The sequence below is a fragment of the Periplaneta americana genome, chromosome 8 (genome assembly GCF_040183065.1).
Source record: "Periplaneta americana isolate PAMFEO1 chromosome 8, P.americana_PAMFEO1_priV1, whole genome shotgun sequence".
In the NCBI taxonomy this organism is placed as follows: Eukaryota; Metazoa; Arthropoda; class Insecta; order Blattodea; family Blattidae; genus Periplaneta; species Periplaneta americana.
The window spans coordinates 40258405-40274822 of record NC_091124.1 but is presented as its reverse complement, the minus strand read 5'-3'; the positions used below and the strand labels follow the sequence as shown (position 1 = coordinate 40274822).

General features: G+C 35.1%; 1 protein-coding gene across 6 annotated transcripts in view; it reads right to left on the bottom strand.

Annotated features, from left to right (window-relative positions):
* Lmpt (four and a half LIM domains protein limpet) overlaps positions 1–16418 on the bottom strand; it is a 964594-nt gene that overhangs the window by 156776 nt on the left and 791400 nt on the right. For all 6 annotated transcript variants that reach the window (XM_069832785.1, XM_069832782.1, XM_069832786.1 and 3 more), the window contains 2 exons: positions 6996–7196; positions 3175–3349 (listed from right to left, as the gene is read on the bottom strand). In XM_069832785.1, the coding sequence (XP_069688886.1) occupies positions 3175–3349; positions 6996–7196 (376 nt within the window). The remainder of the gene's footprint in view (positions 1–3174; positions 3350–6995; positions 7197–16418) is intronic.

Here is a 16418-nt window from a genome sequence, read left to right as displayed (position 1 = left end):
AATATCAATTTCAACATATAAATCTCCCTCTATGATTATTTCATACATTAACTGATTGTTGAATGCTATCAACGCCCCTGTCTAAGATCAAAATTGTTCATATTCTTTTTTATATCTTAGATTTGCTAGAGATCAGTATCTCAATTGCATCATTGAATTTATCCAAAATAATTTGTGGAATATCAATTTCAACATATAAATCTCCCTCTATGATTATTTCATACATTAACTGATTGTTGAATGCTATCAACGCCCCTGTCTAAGATCAAAATTGTTCATATTCTTTTTTATATCTTAGATTTGCTAGAGATCAGTATCTCAATTGCATCATTGAATTTATCCAAAATAATTTGTGGAATATCAATTTCAACATCTAAATCTCCCTCAATGATTATTGCATCTATTGACTGATTGTTGAATGCTATCGATTCCCCTTGTCCAAGAACAAAATGGTTCATATTGTTTTTTATATCTTAATTCTGATTTACTAGAGATCATTTCTTCAATTACAACATTGAACTTATCTAAAATAATTTATGGATTATCAATTTCAACATATAAATCTCCCTCTATGATTATTTCATCTACTGACTTGATTGTTGAATGGTATCGATTCTTTCACGTAATATCATTTAAATACAAATAAGGAAATGCAATATGGCATGAAATAAAATGCTGTACGTTACAAGGGCGAAAGTGTTTTATGTATTCGTTTAGAAATTCCGGTCCGTCTCCCATCAAGACTCATACGTAAAATCTCACTATCAGATCATGTAACGTAAATAACTATTGATTCTTAGATAACTGTTTAAATCCCTAAAATATACTTCGACCTGCATCAAAATCTCTCTATCCAATAAGAACCTAGACCTGTACTATTCTGCCTGGTCTGATAACTCCGTGGTTATCAGTGAAGGGGAATGAGAAGTCAGAAATGTTTACGGGGTATTACGTGAGCGCGGTTGATATTTCAATCTTGTTTCATGTCATTTTCCTGTTTCTGACTTTATCAAAGGACGAAGACAAAACTTTCTGAGATTACATAACAATCATTTACGGATACGAAAGATTTTACTAACATCTTGACAAGTCATTCTTGTGTAACAGGTTACAGACAATAACTGAATGATGAATTGCTGACCTTAATGGCGAGGAACAAATTAGTTCTTATTCCGTTATTAAAATAAAATTATGTAAGCTGCAAGTGCAAATTATGTTAGAACACGACGTGACTCCGATACTGAAAAACAAGAGGAAGGAGAGGTGACTATAAGAATGGTAAAGAACAAGGTGAAAAAATTAGATACGGGAGGAAGAACAGAAAATAAAAACGACGAAAAAGGAAGACAAAGGAAAAATTGGATGTTGCTGACGGAAATGGCGAAAGAAAGCGAAAAAATAATAATGAAAGAAGAAACAAAGAAACACAAGAAGAATAAAAAGAAAGGATAACAAGAAAAAGAAAACGATGTTCATAATGATTAATAAAAAATACAGAAGAGGTAAATATGGAAGATAAATAAAATGAGTTAGAGGATGATGAAACGTGAAGGTGATGATGGACGAATAGGTGGAGCAAGAGGGAGAAGAAAGGGAGAGAATACAGCACGAAGAGAGTGGAAAGAGGAGATGGTGATAATACGAGAAGGAAAGAAGAAGAAACGAAACAGAAATATGAGACAATGAATGTGTGGGAGGAAATAAAACCACAAAGAGAAGAACAAAAAGGAAGAAGATGAAGATGAGTGGAAATTGATCACAGGAGAAGAAAGAGGAAGATCAGAGTTAGAAAATACAGCGGAAAAGGAGTAAGATAAACAAATGAAAAAGCGAGACTCCATGCTATTCGCCTTAGAGTTGAAAAAAAAAACAACTACGTAATCAATCCAAGCGGGATTCAAACCCACACTCGTGCACATTCTCGAATTACGAGTATAACTAAGCTGGTGATATCATTTTCAAAAATTCGATTTTTGTTGTTGGTCAAAGCATGAAATTTTCGCGATAATATCACAATAAAATAATATCTGTGTCAATGTATTAGTAGGCCTAACCCACCACATTTCTTATACCAGATTTCCTTGGACGCAAACATCAATTTACCTGCCGTATATTCAATACAGATATTGTTATAACAATTGCAAATATATTTTTTGAACATAATCTTTAACAACTTTTCTGAAGTATCCATGATGACTACATTTTGTCGGTTTTTTTATTTCGAAGGAGCTCTGAAGTCCTAGTTGCCTCTATGGTGCTCATTGTATCTTTTGAACATTCTTCCACACGTTTTTCGTGAGATCTACTCTTTGCTTGTTTTTCACATGAATCGCTATGTTTCCACTCAATTCTAACGTTACAAAACTTGCACAAAACAATATCATTATCACTTAAATAAAACACATGGCTACGGTGTTCCACTACACAAGAAGGCGCGCTTATTTCAGTTTTTCGCCCTATCTTCACACCATGACTTCATTTTAGGAACCAACTGCTGAATCTAGTAATTACAATAAAAAGTTTGAAAAAAATTAATTGTCTGGAGTATGATACTGTACCTTTAAATTCTCTTTTTGTGTTGAGAAGTTCGAAAAACACTCATTGCATGAAGTGCCGTCAAAATCCTTCTTTTATGTTCATACAGTCGGAAAGCAATGTTCCCCAAGGGGTGGTCAAGCTATTAACTGGCAGACAAAAGTAATTTCTGTCAATGGCAGTGAATCCCAACATATCTAAATAAGAAAGTGTCGAAAGGTTTATGTATTCCTCAAGTATTTTCAAGAAAAATTAAATATAATTTGCTTTTAAAATGAAGAAAATTAAAAAAAATACACCATTTTTCGCGTTTATCGCGCAAATTAAGACTTTCGCAAGAAAACATAAAATTCGAGAAAATTCGCGTGAAAAATACTGTCACAGATGAACGATTAACGCTTATACCAGGAAAACACAGCTTAGAATAAGATGACGAAGAAGAAAAGAAAAGGAAGACCACAACATATAAGAAAAGGATGATGAGAAGAGGAAGAATATAGTGTAGTGTCGTAACGCATAGAGGTTTAGATTCATTACATCGGTACAGAGTACCGAGGTCGGCAGGATGGAGAGAATCAACTAGTTGAGCCATTCTCCACCAGGATCGCGCCCTGAAAGCGAACAGAGCCATCTACTCACCGGCTCTGAAGATCTCGCCGCAGCCGTCGCAGCGGGAGGCGAACTGGGCGTCATAGCAGTTGCCGCAGTAGATCTTGTCCGCCTTGGAGCCGAACTGCTTGTCCACCAGGGACACGCGGCACTTGTTGCACAGGAAGCAGGCCTCGTGCCAGTGCTTGTCCTTGTACGACAGGTCCTGCAACACGCGCACCATATTCCTTACTTTAAACGCCAAGGATGAAACCCAATCATTTCCCCTCATTACTGTATAGGCTACATAACCCATATTTATATCCAACTTATCGATTTATTACACATAAATGATATTGCATGAGAGGACCAACAGTAGTTCAGCCATTAGGATCACTTAAAATTCAATGTAAGCACCAGCATTTTCTGCACATTTTTCCACACGTGGCTGAACGTTCTGTACTGCCCTCACAAACGTATCACTTGGCACCCGATTACATTCCTCTGGAATTACCGCTTCTAAAGTAATCACATTTCGAGGTTTCCTGGCGTACACCTTTTCTTTAAGGTGTCCCCACAGAAAAAGTTCAACAACGGTGTTAAATCTTATCGCCATGGTTACTGCTTCAAGATATGTTTCTTTATGTAAATATTTTCCAGTAAATTTTCTGATTAAATGCACATGTTTCGGATCGCACTGAGAATAAAATTTTGATATTTGATATTTATTTGTCAGCCAACTTTACAATTCATAGTTATGGTGGACCTTTGCACAATCCACCATCACTTTAATACAGTATATACCACTCTTTTATATTAATATACCGGTATTCATTTGCCAAGTATTTCCTCATGACTTCCTATTCTTCTGTTTTAACTGAATTGCTATCTATCCTATCCTATTCTCTCTCGTACCTAGACAGTCTCCCTTGCATTTCTCCCTTTCCTATTAAATATTGCATATTCCATTCCTTAATTATTTATTTATTTATTTTTTATTCTCTATTCTCAAATTTGTCTCCTCTTAATCATTCTTTTGCAGCTATTTTTACTTAAATTATTTGTCCACATTTCCATTTTCATTATTTTACAACACTTACTGTAGATCACTTATTATTTCCCTACAATTCTATCCTCTGTTTATTTACGTATTTATCTATTTCTCTTCACTTCACTCCTAAATTTCCTCTTTTATTCCTTCTTTCCGTAAATTTATATCTATAACACTCCTACAGTTATGGTACCCCTGATACTACTCCAAACCACAACACTGAATCACATGAAATATCTAATTCACTTGATTACACTTCCATAAAAATTCATTAGTGCTTCAAATGGCATGCAACACAGTATATTTTAGCTGTGGAATGAATAACTTAACCTGACTGCTTACGCTACTAGTACAATAAAATGTCTGATATAAATATGGGTCGCTCTATATATTATGCTAGTGTATTATAGTGATATTCTACTGGTTTGGTTGAATTTTCTTATGAAAATCTTGTTTCGGATTACGGTACTGACAAATAATACAACTGGCAGTTACTTTCTAACTGTTATGTTGACAGTATCGTTTGCCTTTGAAGGAGCTGCCAATGTTCATGAAACGAAAGTTACTAGCGAGTGTTATTTGAAATGTCAACGTCATTAATATCAATATGAATAAACAGTACAGTAATAATAAATTAATAATTAAACAGTATACATTTTAAAGTGGTATTCGGTTCAGGAGAGCTATGAAGGAAGAGAAGGAACTTGGGAGGAGAAAATGAAGTTCAGTAGAAGCATGAAGGAAGAGACGGAACTTGGGAAGAAGAAAATGAAGTTCAGAGGTAGTATGAAGGAAGAGAAGAAAATGGGAAGAAGAAAATGAAGTTCAGGAGAAGTATGAAGGAAGAGAAGGAACTTGGGAGGAGAAAATGAAGTTCAGTAGAAGCATGAAGGAAGAGACGGAACTTGGGAAGAAGAAAATGAAGTTCAGAGGTAGTATGAAGGAAGAGAAGAAAATGGGAAGAAGAAAATGAAGTTCAGGAGAAGTATGAAGGAAGAGAAGGAACTTGGGAGGAGAAAATGAAGTTCAGGAGAAGTATGAAGGAAGAGAAGGAACTTGGGAGGAGAAAATGAAGTTCAGTAGAAGCATGAAGGAAGAGACGGAACTTGGGAAGAAGAAAATGAAGTTCAGAGGTAGTATGAAGGAAGAGAAGAAAATGGGAAGAAGAAAATGAAGTTCAGGAGAAGTATGAAGGAAGAGAAGGAACTTGGGAGGAGAAAATGAAGTTCAGGAGAAGTATGAAGGAAGAGAAGGAACTTGGGAGGAGAAAATGAAGTTCAGTAGAAGCATGAAGGAAGAGACGGAACTTGGGAAGAAGAAAATGAAGTTCAGGAGAAGTATGAAGGAAGAGAAGGAACTTGGGAGGAGAAAATGAAGTTCAGGAGAAGTATGAAGGAAGAGAAGGAACTTGGGAGGAGAAAATGAAGTTCAGTAGAAGCATGAAGGAAGAGACGGAACTTGGGAAGAAGAAAATGAAGTTCAGAGGTAGTATGAAGGAAGAGAAGAAAATGGGAAGAAAATGAAGTTCAGGAGAAGTGTGAAGGAAGAGAAGGAACTTGAGAGAAGAAATGAAGTCCAGGAGAAGCATGAAGGAAGAGAAGGAACTTGGGAAGAAGAAAATGAAGTTCAGAGGTAGTATGAAGGAAGAGAAGAAAATGGGAAGAAGAAAATGAAGTTCAGGAGAAATATGAAGGAAGAGAAGGAACTTGAGAGAAGAAAATGAAGTCCAGGAGAATTATGAGGGAAGAGAAGGAACTTGGGAAGAAGAAAATGAAGTCCAGAGGTAGTATGAAGGAAGAGAAGAAAATGGGAAGAAGAAAATGAAGTTCAGGAGAAGTATGAAGGAAGAGAAGAAAATGAAGTTCAGGAGAAGTGTGAAAGAAGAGAAGGAACTTGAGAGAAGAAAATGAAGTCCAGGAGAAGTACGAAGAGAAGAAAATGGGAAGAAGAAAATGAAGTTCAGGAGAAGTATGAAGGAAGAGAAGGAATTTGGGAAGAAGAAAATGAAGTTCAGAGGTAGTATGAAGGAAGAGAAGAAAATGGGAAGAAGAAAATGAAGTTCAGGAGAAGTATGAAGGAAGAGAAGAAAATGAAGTTCAGGAGAAGTGTGAAGGAAGAGAAGGAACTTGAGAGAAGAAAATGAAGTCCAGGAGAAGTATGAAGAGAAGAAAATGGGAAGAAGAAAATGAAGTTCAGGAGAAGTATGAAGGAAGAGAAGGAACTTGGGAAGAAGGAAATGAAGTTCAGAGGAAGTATGAAGGAAGATAAGGAAACGAGAAGAAGAAAATGAAGTTCAGGAGAAGTATGAAGGAAGAGAAGGAATTTGAGAGGAGAAAATGAAGTCCAGGAGAAGTATGACCAGAATTGGGAAGAATATTAAGTCCTGGAGAAGTATGAACGAAGAGAAGAAATTGGGAAGAAGAAAATAAGTTCAGAGGTATGTAGGAAGAGAAGAAATTAGGAGGAGAAAATTAAGTCTAGGAGAAGTATGAAGGAAGAGAAGGAATTAGAAAGGGGAGAAAGAACTGTGAAGAAAGAGAAAGAATTGGGAAGAAGGGAAGTAGAAGGTCAAATTGAGAGTCATGAAAAAAGTGAGTGCCAGGAAAATAAAAACAAAGCTGAATAGGACAAAGGGTGAAGGAAGAGAAGGAGAAAGTGGAGCAGAGAAGATAATGTTCGCGGGCGAACGGAGTAAGTGAAGAGACGGAGAAAGAAAGGATGCGAGGAAACAAATAATACGCTGTGAAGAAAATGAAGAGGAGTTGTGAAGGTGGAAAAAACAGAAAGAGGGCTGAGGATGAAGGTAGAATAGGGAGGCTACCTTGGAATCGATGCCGATGGTCTTGTTGCACTCCTCGCACACGTTGGCGAAGACGGACTCGTAGCACTTGATGCAGTAGGGGTGGTCATCGCGCAGCACGTAGCGCTGACCCGTCAGCGACTCGTCGCACTGCCAGCAGCAGAAGTGGCCCGAGTGCCAGTCCTTCGACATCGCCTTGGTGTACTCCCCGCTGAAAATCAACTGCAACACAAACGGAACGCAACTATCAGCATTTATATTACAGTCTACTACTATGAAGGTTTCTTATACATAATATTGCGAGCTGCAAAAATATCTATATATATATATATATATATATATATATATATATATATATATATATATATATATAATTTGAACTGGTAATGGAAATTACGGGAAAACGGCTGGACGGATTTTAATAAATGACCCCTCATTTTGAAGCTTGGAACCCAAAATTTTTCGGAAAAGTAGTAGTTTTCAGTGAAATGTCAATTTCCCTACATCTTTTTCCTTTTTTCCAAAATCCATCTTTCGTCAGTTTTGAGAACTAATTAATTGCATGCACGGCCGACTTGATGTTCACTTCCTTAAGCGAAGCGAGCATCAAGTCGGCCGTGTTGCATTTCAGAATAAAAAACAAAACACATATTACAATAAACAATAGGCTATTACACGAAGGCCATGACCTACAGGATTGCTGACATAGAGTTCAGCCGGCTCAGATTCTTTCCCATCATAATGCCAATATATCGATCTTCATTTGTGAAATTTTTGATAACGTATAAAAAATAATTTACATGTCTGATTATCTGGTCTGTAGTTTTCCGAGTACAGCTGTGTATTGGATATTAAGAACTATAAAACTTAAGAATGCTTGATGACATTATTACCATTAAAAATGAAATATTATTATAGTTAATGCAACACATAATGCTATACTGATATATGAAAGTGAAACCATTTGGGGCTTTATGTAAGTAGACGCAGAGAAAGAATATTTTATATTAGATCTTCATTTTTATAATTTACTGAGTAACGGCTATAGGACTATATAAACTTATGTTACTGAAAACTATAAAACTTACGTAAGGTAACAATAACAATATTGTTTTTAAAAATGAAATACTTTTACAATTATCAATCAAGTGTTGTGTGGGTCCTTTTAATATATGTAATGGCAGTGTGATATAGATATTTATATGTCTGATTCTCTAACTTTCCTTGGTAGTAATTGAGTCATGCTTCCTATTTTAGCTGCGTCTTTAAACTACAACAAAATTAATTTCATATTTCTTTGGTTTAATTGATTAGATTTGTGATCGCTGCCAAGCATAATGTGTTGTAGGGAAATAGCATGCCATTTCACTTCTTGCTACCGTGATGAGTAAGTTTATTTCCCGCAACCAGCAACGAATGAAACACTGAAACTGCTAACGATTTACGATGGACAATTTTATTTAGGGCGCATATAAGATTCTATAACTCTGACATATCAGTCGCCTCATTTTCCACATCTCAGCAATAAATTCCTCACAACAGCCTATATTACAGAAAATATACGACATAACATTCATTGTTACACAAATTAATCCAGCAGTATTTGGTAGATCAGTATTGTCTGGAAGAAGCGCAAAAATTACAGTTCATAAGAGAAGACCAAAAGGTATTACTTATTGATAAAATAAGAGGCCTACAAGATTTTGTAGTCTCTTGATCACCTCAGCAAGATCTCTTAGTGGGGAAAAAGTGATTCTGCCCTCTACATTTCAGGGTAGTTCACGAAACATGCAGCAGCTATACCAAGATGCTAAGTCTTTTGTTCAAAGCATGACAAACCTTACATTTTCTTAACTTTCACCTACAATCCGCAATGACCCGAAATAGCTACTGCATTACTCCCACATGAAAACCCCACTGATCATCCTGACATTGTTACTAGCGATTTCGCATTGAAACTCAAGAACTGAAGACGGATAGGTTCATGGAAAAGTATATGGCAAAAAAAAAAAACATTCAGAGGGAGTATGTTTCACTATTATGGAAGCAAATAACTATCAAAATGTCTGGTATTCTTCATTGAAAATAAATCTTAACAATTTTTATTTGAACTTTTTACGGACTTAGTTTGCAGCAATTGCTGCACAAGCCACTAGTATAAATATCATTTGAACTGGTAATGGAAATTACGGGAAAACGGCTGAACGGATTTTAATAAATAGCCCCTCATTTTGAAGCTTGGAACCCAAAGTTTTTCGAAAAAGTAGTAGTTTTCAGTGAAATGTCAATTTTCCTACATAATTTTCCTATTTTCCAAAATCCATCTGTTGTCAGTTTTGAGAACTAATTTTATTGAATCACGGCCGACTTCATTGAATTTCAGAACAAAACACACACTACAATAAACAACATGCTATTACACGAAGGCCATGACCTGCAGGATTGCCGACATATTTAAATCTCAATTCAATTTGTTATTAAAAACTTATTCTGCAGCGTATAATTTTCTGAGTACAGCTGTGTATTGAATATTCAAATCTACGAAACCTGAGGTGGTTTGATGACATTATTACCATTAGAAATTAAATATTATTATAGTTAATATCATGATGGGTCTATTTTTCATTAATTGTGCAAAATATTGATGCTATATTGATGACATGAAAGTGAAATGTTTTGAGGTTATGTAAGTAAATGTAGAGCATATCTTAATTTAGATCTTCATTTCTATAATTTACTGAGTGACTGCTATATATAACTACAAAACTTAAGTAAGATAATAATATTGTTATTAAAATCAAATATTTTTATACTTATTAACCCAGTGGGGTTGGGTCTTTTTCATATACTGTACTTAATGGCGGTGTAGTGTAGATATTGATATGTGTCATTGTCTTCAGTATTGGCTCGACAGAGCGCAAAAATAACAGTTCCTAAGGAAAGATAAAAAGGTATTACTTACTGATAAAATAAAAGGCCTAGAAAATTTTGTAGTCTCCAGATCATTTCAGCAAGATCTCTTAGTAGGGTAAAATGATTTTACGCTCTACATTTGAAGTTCTACATGCAGCAGCTATACGAAAATGCTATTGTTCGAAAGCTTAGCAAACCTGTCATTTTTTTAACTTTTGCCTACAATCCACAATGATCTGAAATAGCTACTGCTATCGTCCTGACATTGATACTTAAAGTGTTTTCGCGTTGAAACTCAAAAACTGAAGTTGGATAGGTTCAAGAAAAAGTATTTGGCCTAAAAACATCCATTCAGAGGGAGTATGTTTCATTATTATGGAAGCAAATAACTATCAAAAAGACAAGTATTCTTCATTGAAAATAAATCTGAAAAATTTTTATTTGAACATCTAACGAACTTAGTTTGCAGCAGCATTTGCTGCACAAGCCACTAGTATATATTTATGTTCGACCATGCCGAAATGTAGTAATTATACACCTGGTAGCAGCCCTTTAATGGACCTCATTAAAGTATACCTATTCATTAAAGTTCAGGTTTTCTACCAACCAGAAAGCAATATGAAAGCGCAAGTATCGATTAATCTCGGATATGCAATCGAAAGACAACTAGCGAAACGTCACGGAGGCTGGAAATCAAATACTGTCGCAGAAGGTTATGTTCTGTTACTATAATAATTAGCGTTAATTGTAAATAATATTCAAGTAAATTCAATTTGTCATCTCGTTTTTCAATGTCTAAATCAATTTCCAAGTTATATCAAGATTAATATTCATTTTACTCTCTAGATTATATCAAGGTCAATGATATTTGTTCCTCGGAAAAAATCAATACTTTCGCGTCTGCGCACATCTCACAATTTACGAGATTGCACAAGGTCACTTCCGCTCCCCAGTCAGATAAGAATAATATGAATACTTATGAATAATTTCAAGTTAGAAATATGGTCGAGCATAAAAAGTCGTATGAAACTTGCCCATAATGGTAATTAAGACGCTCGTATGAAAATTATGAAACTCGCTTGCGCTCGTTTCATAAACATACTCGCGTCTTAATTGCTACCATTATAGGCTCGTTGCATAATGTACAGTACTATTTGAGAACTTAACGGAATATGCACTTCTTCAGAACGTCTCATCCCGGAAAAGTAACTTTTAAAGTTCTGCTGTCTGTGTACAGAGATTTCTTCGAAACTATTAGAGTTTGACTCGTAGCCAAGAGATTAGCCTCTCTACCGTCTACTGTAGCGACTCGGGTTTGATTTTATTTTACTTGGTTATTTAACGACGCTATATCAACTTCAAGGTTACTTAACGTCGACGAAACTGGCGATAGCGAGATGAGGTCAAGGATTTGGTAATGATTACCTGACATTCGTCTTATGGTTGGGGAATATCTAGAAAAAAAATCCAAGCACTTAATCAGCTCAACCGGGAGTCGAACCCATGCTTGAGCAAACGCCTCTGCCGGTGGCCCGGGTTTGATCCCCGTCTAGGCCATGAAGAAATATGTGGTGAACAAAGAAGACGTCGATGGGTTTGTCTCGGTATTATCCCATTTCACTCCAGCCATCGTTTATCGTCATTATACCAAAATGACTAATCACCCCCACTCTATGAGGTCTCCAGAACACAGAAAACAAATTGTATGTACAGTAGTGGCAAAAAAAAAAAAAAAAAAAAAACCGGACCGACCCTTGTAGCTGATTTCAGAGCCTTGTTCACTCCAAAGCACGATGGACTGGTAACTAAGACTTTTGTGGTTCGAATCCTGCCTGGGAAGGAAACTTTTTTTTGTTCCTTATTCAAATTTATCCCCAATATTTTTCGATAGCTGGTAAATTCATGTTCCGGGAATAATAAGTTAATTAAGTAGTAAAATATCGTTGCAATATGTTTGTTCCTAAACCATTTGGAGCAAGTTTACACCATTATTTACAAAATAAACTTTTAGAGATTAATAGTTTTACCTGCATTTAATTTGCTACCAAATAAAATTAGAATAAATCTACATAATTAAACAGTTTGTCAGCATCATTATATTTTTACCTGAATGCAATAACTAGAGAACTCAATTTTTTACACTGAAAAAAAAAATGTTTTCACATTGTCTGGACTCACCACTGGTTATAAATACAACACAAGTTTTCTATGATTTCTTGCGAAATATTACACCATTTATCATATAGTATTGTTTTGTACGATTAAAAAATCCATCGAGTTTCAAAAAGAGGAAAAATTAAGTAAAAAGCAAAACTGATGATTGAAACCCGCTTAAAATGTTTTACTTGTAGGTCTATAGAATTAGACAAGACAACACTGGAAAGACTCTGACTGGATTCGAAAGAATGGGAAAAGCTGGAATAGGATCCACTTATTTTGTTCAGAATTCTCGAATTCACTGACGGTACGAATTCATTGACTTAAGGAGGAATTTTTAGAGTTCACTTGCCCTTTGGAATCCCGGAATGTTGGTGGAATGGGTGGCTTAGCTTTTCAAGTGTTCCCTGGAAAACATCTCTATATTAAAACGTACTGTAGCTATCTGGAAAGCGCTGTTCAGCGGGAATTATAGAGATATTGACGGAAGGGGAGAAATCGTGCAAAATATTTTATTTTATTTTATTTTATTTTAAGTCCACCATCAACAGAAGCAGGCTTCCAATTACAGGTGGCTTACACAGATGTATACACAAAATACATAATAAGAGAGAAAAAAACAACAAAACAAACAACACAAACGAAAGAAAGAAAATACATAATGGTAATAGATGCTAGAATATAATATTACAGTTAATATAGTGCCAAATGTCATTATAATGATGCAAAATTATTTTAAAACTTGAGTAAAAACATTACAATACACTTCTTCATAATTTAAATATCTAAGGAAATACAAGGCTTTTTAATATTGTATGAAATTTTTCAATTGTTAAACTGAAATCCAATTGAGAATCACAGTTTAAAGACAGAGAGTTGTAAGTATTACACATAACAAACAATGGAGAGTTCTTGAAGAAAACAGTTCTAGGAATAGGAATAATAAAAGGTTGCCTATGACGTAATTCTGTTATTTTTACATTGAACTGAAGGAATTTAAGAAAATCACAGTTATTCAATATACCGTTAATAATCTTATAGAGTAAAATTTGGCTATTTATTAATCGTCGAGATTTTAAAGTTTTATAATTAAATTCAAAAAGTAACTGATTATATGAAATTTGCTTGTCATAAGACGATACGTGATGTTTTTTAAAATATAAATAACGTAAAAATCTTTTCTGTATCCTTTCTATTTGCATCTGATGGGACTGGAACTGAGGTGACCATATTACAGACGCATACTCTAGCTTACTTCTAATCATAGTTTTATAGAGAGTATCAATAGTATTTATATTGTTTAATTCTTTTGTATTTCTGATTATAAATCCTAATTTTCTATATGCATCAATTACTACGTGATTTAAGTGCATTTTAAAACATAAGTTGTGTGTAAAATAAATACCCAAATCCTTAAATGATTCTACTCTAGGTAACTTCACACCATTAATTTCAAACGAATTTTGAGGAACTGTCTTATTTTTAGAATATGTCATAAAGCAACATTTATTAAGATTTAACAGAAGAAAATGATCGATACTCCATCTATATAGTCTGTCCAAATCATGCTGTAGATCAAAAACGTCTTGTTGTTTGTCAATGACTTTATACAATTTAACATCATCAGCATATAGTAAACATTAAGATTTATTTATTTATATGAAATATTACAATTTTACCAAACTATTATGCAATATGAACATGTTTTGACATCGCCAATCGTGAAAACCCTTGTTCCCATACAGCTACCAGGAATAGTTTAGAACTTTAGAATATGAAATTTCATATTTTGCTCGTCCCTAGTCTTTAACATAACATCGATTCTCTTGTACTCTGTTTCAATGCGTTCATACGTTCGATGTACATAAATATAAATAAGTGAAATGACATCACCTATCCTAAGTGCGAGCTGGAAGAAAGACGCAATCGAGACGATTTGTCTTCATTGAGGCACGAAAGAGTTTGATCTCTTTATTGGAGGTTATGTGCACGGAGTTTCCTGCAAGAATATCCGCTCAACGAACAAACAGATGGACTGAATGGAAGTTAATATTAATTATATGAATCTCTGAGACGTTGTTACATGAATCATAACTAGAATCGGCACTTGCAATGATTTATGCAGACGATTTATTATTATTATTATTATTATTATTATTATTATTATTATTATTATTATTATTATTATGCTACTCTTCTTAATCGCTAGTAACGTTTTTCAAATTACTACGAAAAATAGTGATAAATGTTATTTCGTAAGTGGCTGAAACGTCATCAATCATATTTCCCAGAGTCAGGTGTCTTCCAGGGAGGTAAGGTGGGGTCTTTTGGGATGAGGAAACGGAGATCGAGACTGGAAGCTATTCCTCATAATTTGTGACACATGACCCAAGTCGTAGACATAAAAATACGCTTTCGCCATAATGACAGACATATTGGTTGACAACGTCACTTCCAAGCAATGTGTAGGCCTAGGCCTACTATTGACAGGCTTTGTACTTCCTGATTCATCGGTTCGAAAATAGAAAACCATGGAAATCATGTACAACTATTTACAAAAAAAACTACAAATAATGCTCATTGCTTGTCGGTATATTTTTTATTAATAAATTTCCTCGTATGTAATCGTGAAAACTTTGTAACAAATGCAACAGTTCATAGTATAAATACGCGTAAAAATGACTTTCATACTCCATCGGCAAGTCTATCGTGCTATCAAAAAGGAGTGCGTTATATGGCAGTAAAAATTTTTAATAGCTACCCTACGGATATAAAAATCAAACTCAAAACATAAGATTATTTAGGGCCAAATTAAAGAAGTACGTAATTTCCAACGCCTTCTATTATGTAGGTGAATTTATGACATTCAACAACGCTGCATGAATATTTCTGTCTTGTATTTAGTATCGATACTAACCCCTTGTGTTGTACTAGTAGATTATATTGTAAAACTATATTGGAGGTTCGATCCCCGTCAGCCTGCCAAAGTCGTCATTAAACAAGATCAGTTCGGTACCAAAATAATGTTATATGTCTGGTAGGATTTGGAAGGTGTGATTCACTGGGAGTTTGTTCCAAACGGACGTGCAGTCGATGCGGATCTTTATTGTCAACAGCTAGAACGAGTTAATGCAGTTTTGAGAGAGAGGTACCTGGCGTTAATTAATCGAAATACAATTCTCTTGCAACAGAACAATGTGAGACTCCATAACGCTGGAAAAACCATGGAAAAAATTCCAGGAAATGGAAGGAATCGAACTTCTACCACACCCGGCATACAGCTCTTATCTTGCACCTTCAGATTACCACCTGTTTCGATCCATGGCCCACTTCCTGCGTGGAAGAAATTTCCAAAACTTGGAAGTCGTTGAAATTGGTATCACCAAACTTTTTGCAACGGAAATCAGAAACTGGTACCGTCGCTGGATAACAAACTCGCTGAAAAATGGCTCACAACCATATGATCTAATGACCTTTACTTTGAAGATTAGATTAATTTCTTGTCACAACACATTGCAACTAAAATTTTGCTCCAGAACCGACATTTCTTATGACTTATGAGACAGTAGGCTATCTGTAATATACTGACCACTTTGAAAGCCCACAACGGCCCGCCATTAAATTTACAATGACTGGCAAGGGTTCCGACAGGTGCCAAGCGTTTGGTGTGAACTATTCATCTCGTCTTTTAAAATTTTCTAGGAGTTGCGCCAATATTATTTCAGAAGAAGTGTGACATAACATAAGCTTTATTTCTGGAGCAGGAGTTCCTCTTCCGCAGTGTCAAATACCACTTCATTGCATAAAAAATGGAAGAGGCACGGCCCCGATTCAGAATTAGACTCTAGAATAAATGGCGGCAGGGCAAGGAACTGCAATAAATTGTCACGTTGGAAGGAGAAGGTAAACTAAAAGCATCACAGGTCAAATTTCTAAATCCGACCCATGTCGCCGTATATTATGAAGTCTTTGTTTTATCTATATGCCTAGTAATGTCACAAGAGGTATGAGATTTTCCGATAAATCCACGAACGAAGCGAGTGGATTCATTTGGGAAATTTCAGACCTCGAGTGACATTTATTAAGACTATTTCGTGAATAAAATAAAAATGTAATAGTAATATACGTTACAAGAGCGGTATGTTGACGTTTTCATGTTCGAGGAAAACATTGAAAAAGCGAAACGTAGTTGAGCTTTTTTAATTTCCGAGAACATGAAAACAAACATACCGCTCGTGTATCGTACATTATTTTGTGCGAAGATCGTTTATTACATACCTGAAAGACGAATTTCTAATTAGTTGCAATGAAATCTCCATGTTGGTTTCTGTTTAATGACGGCAACTTTAGAAAACAAAAATATTTATACTCCGG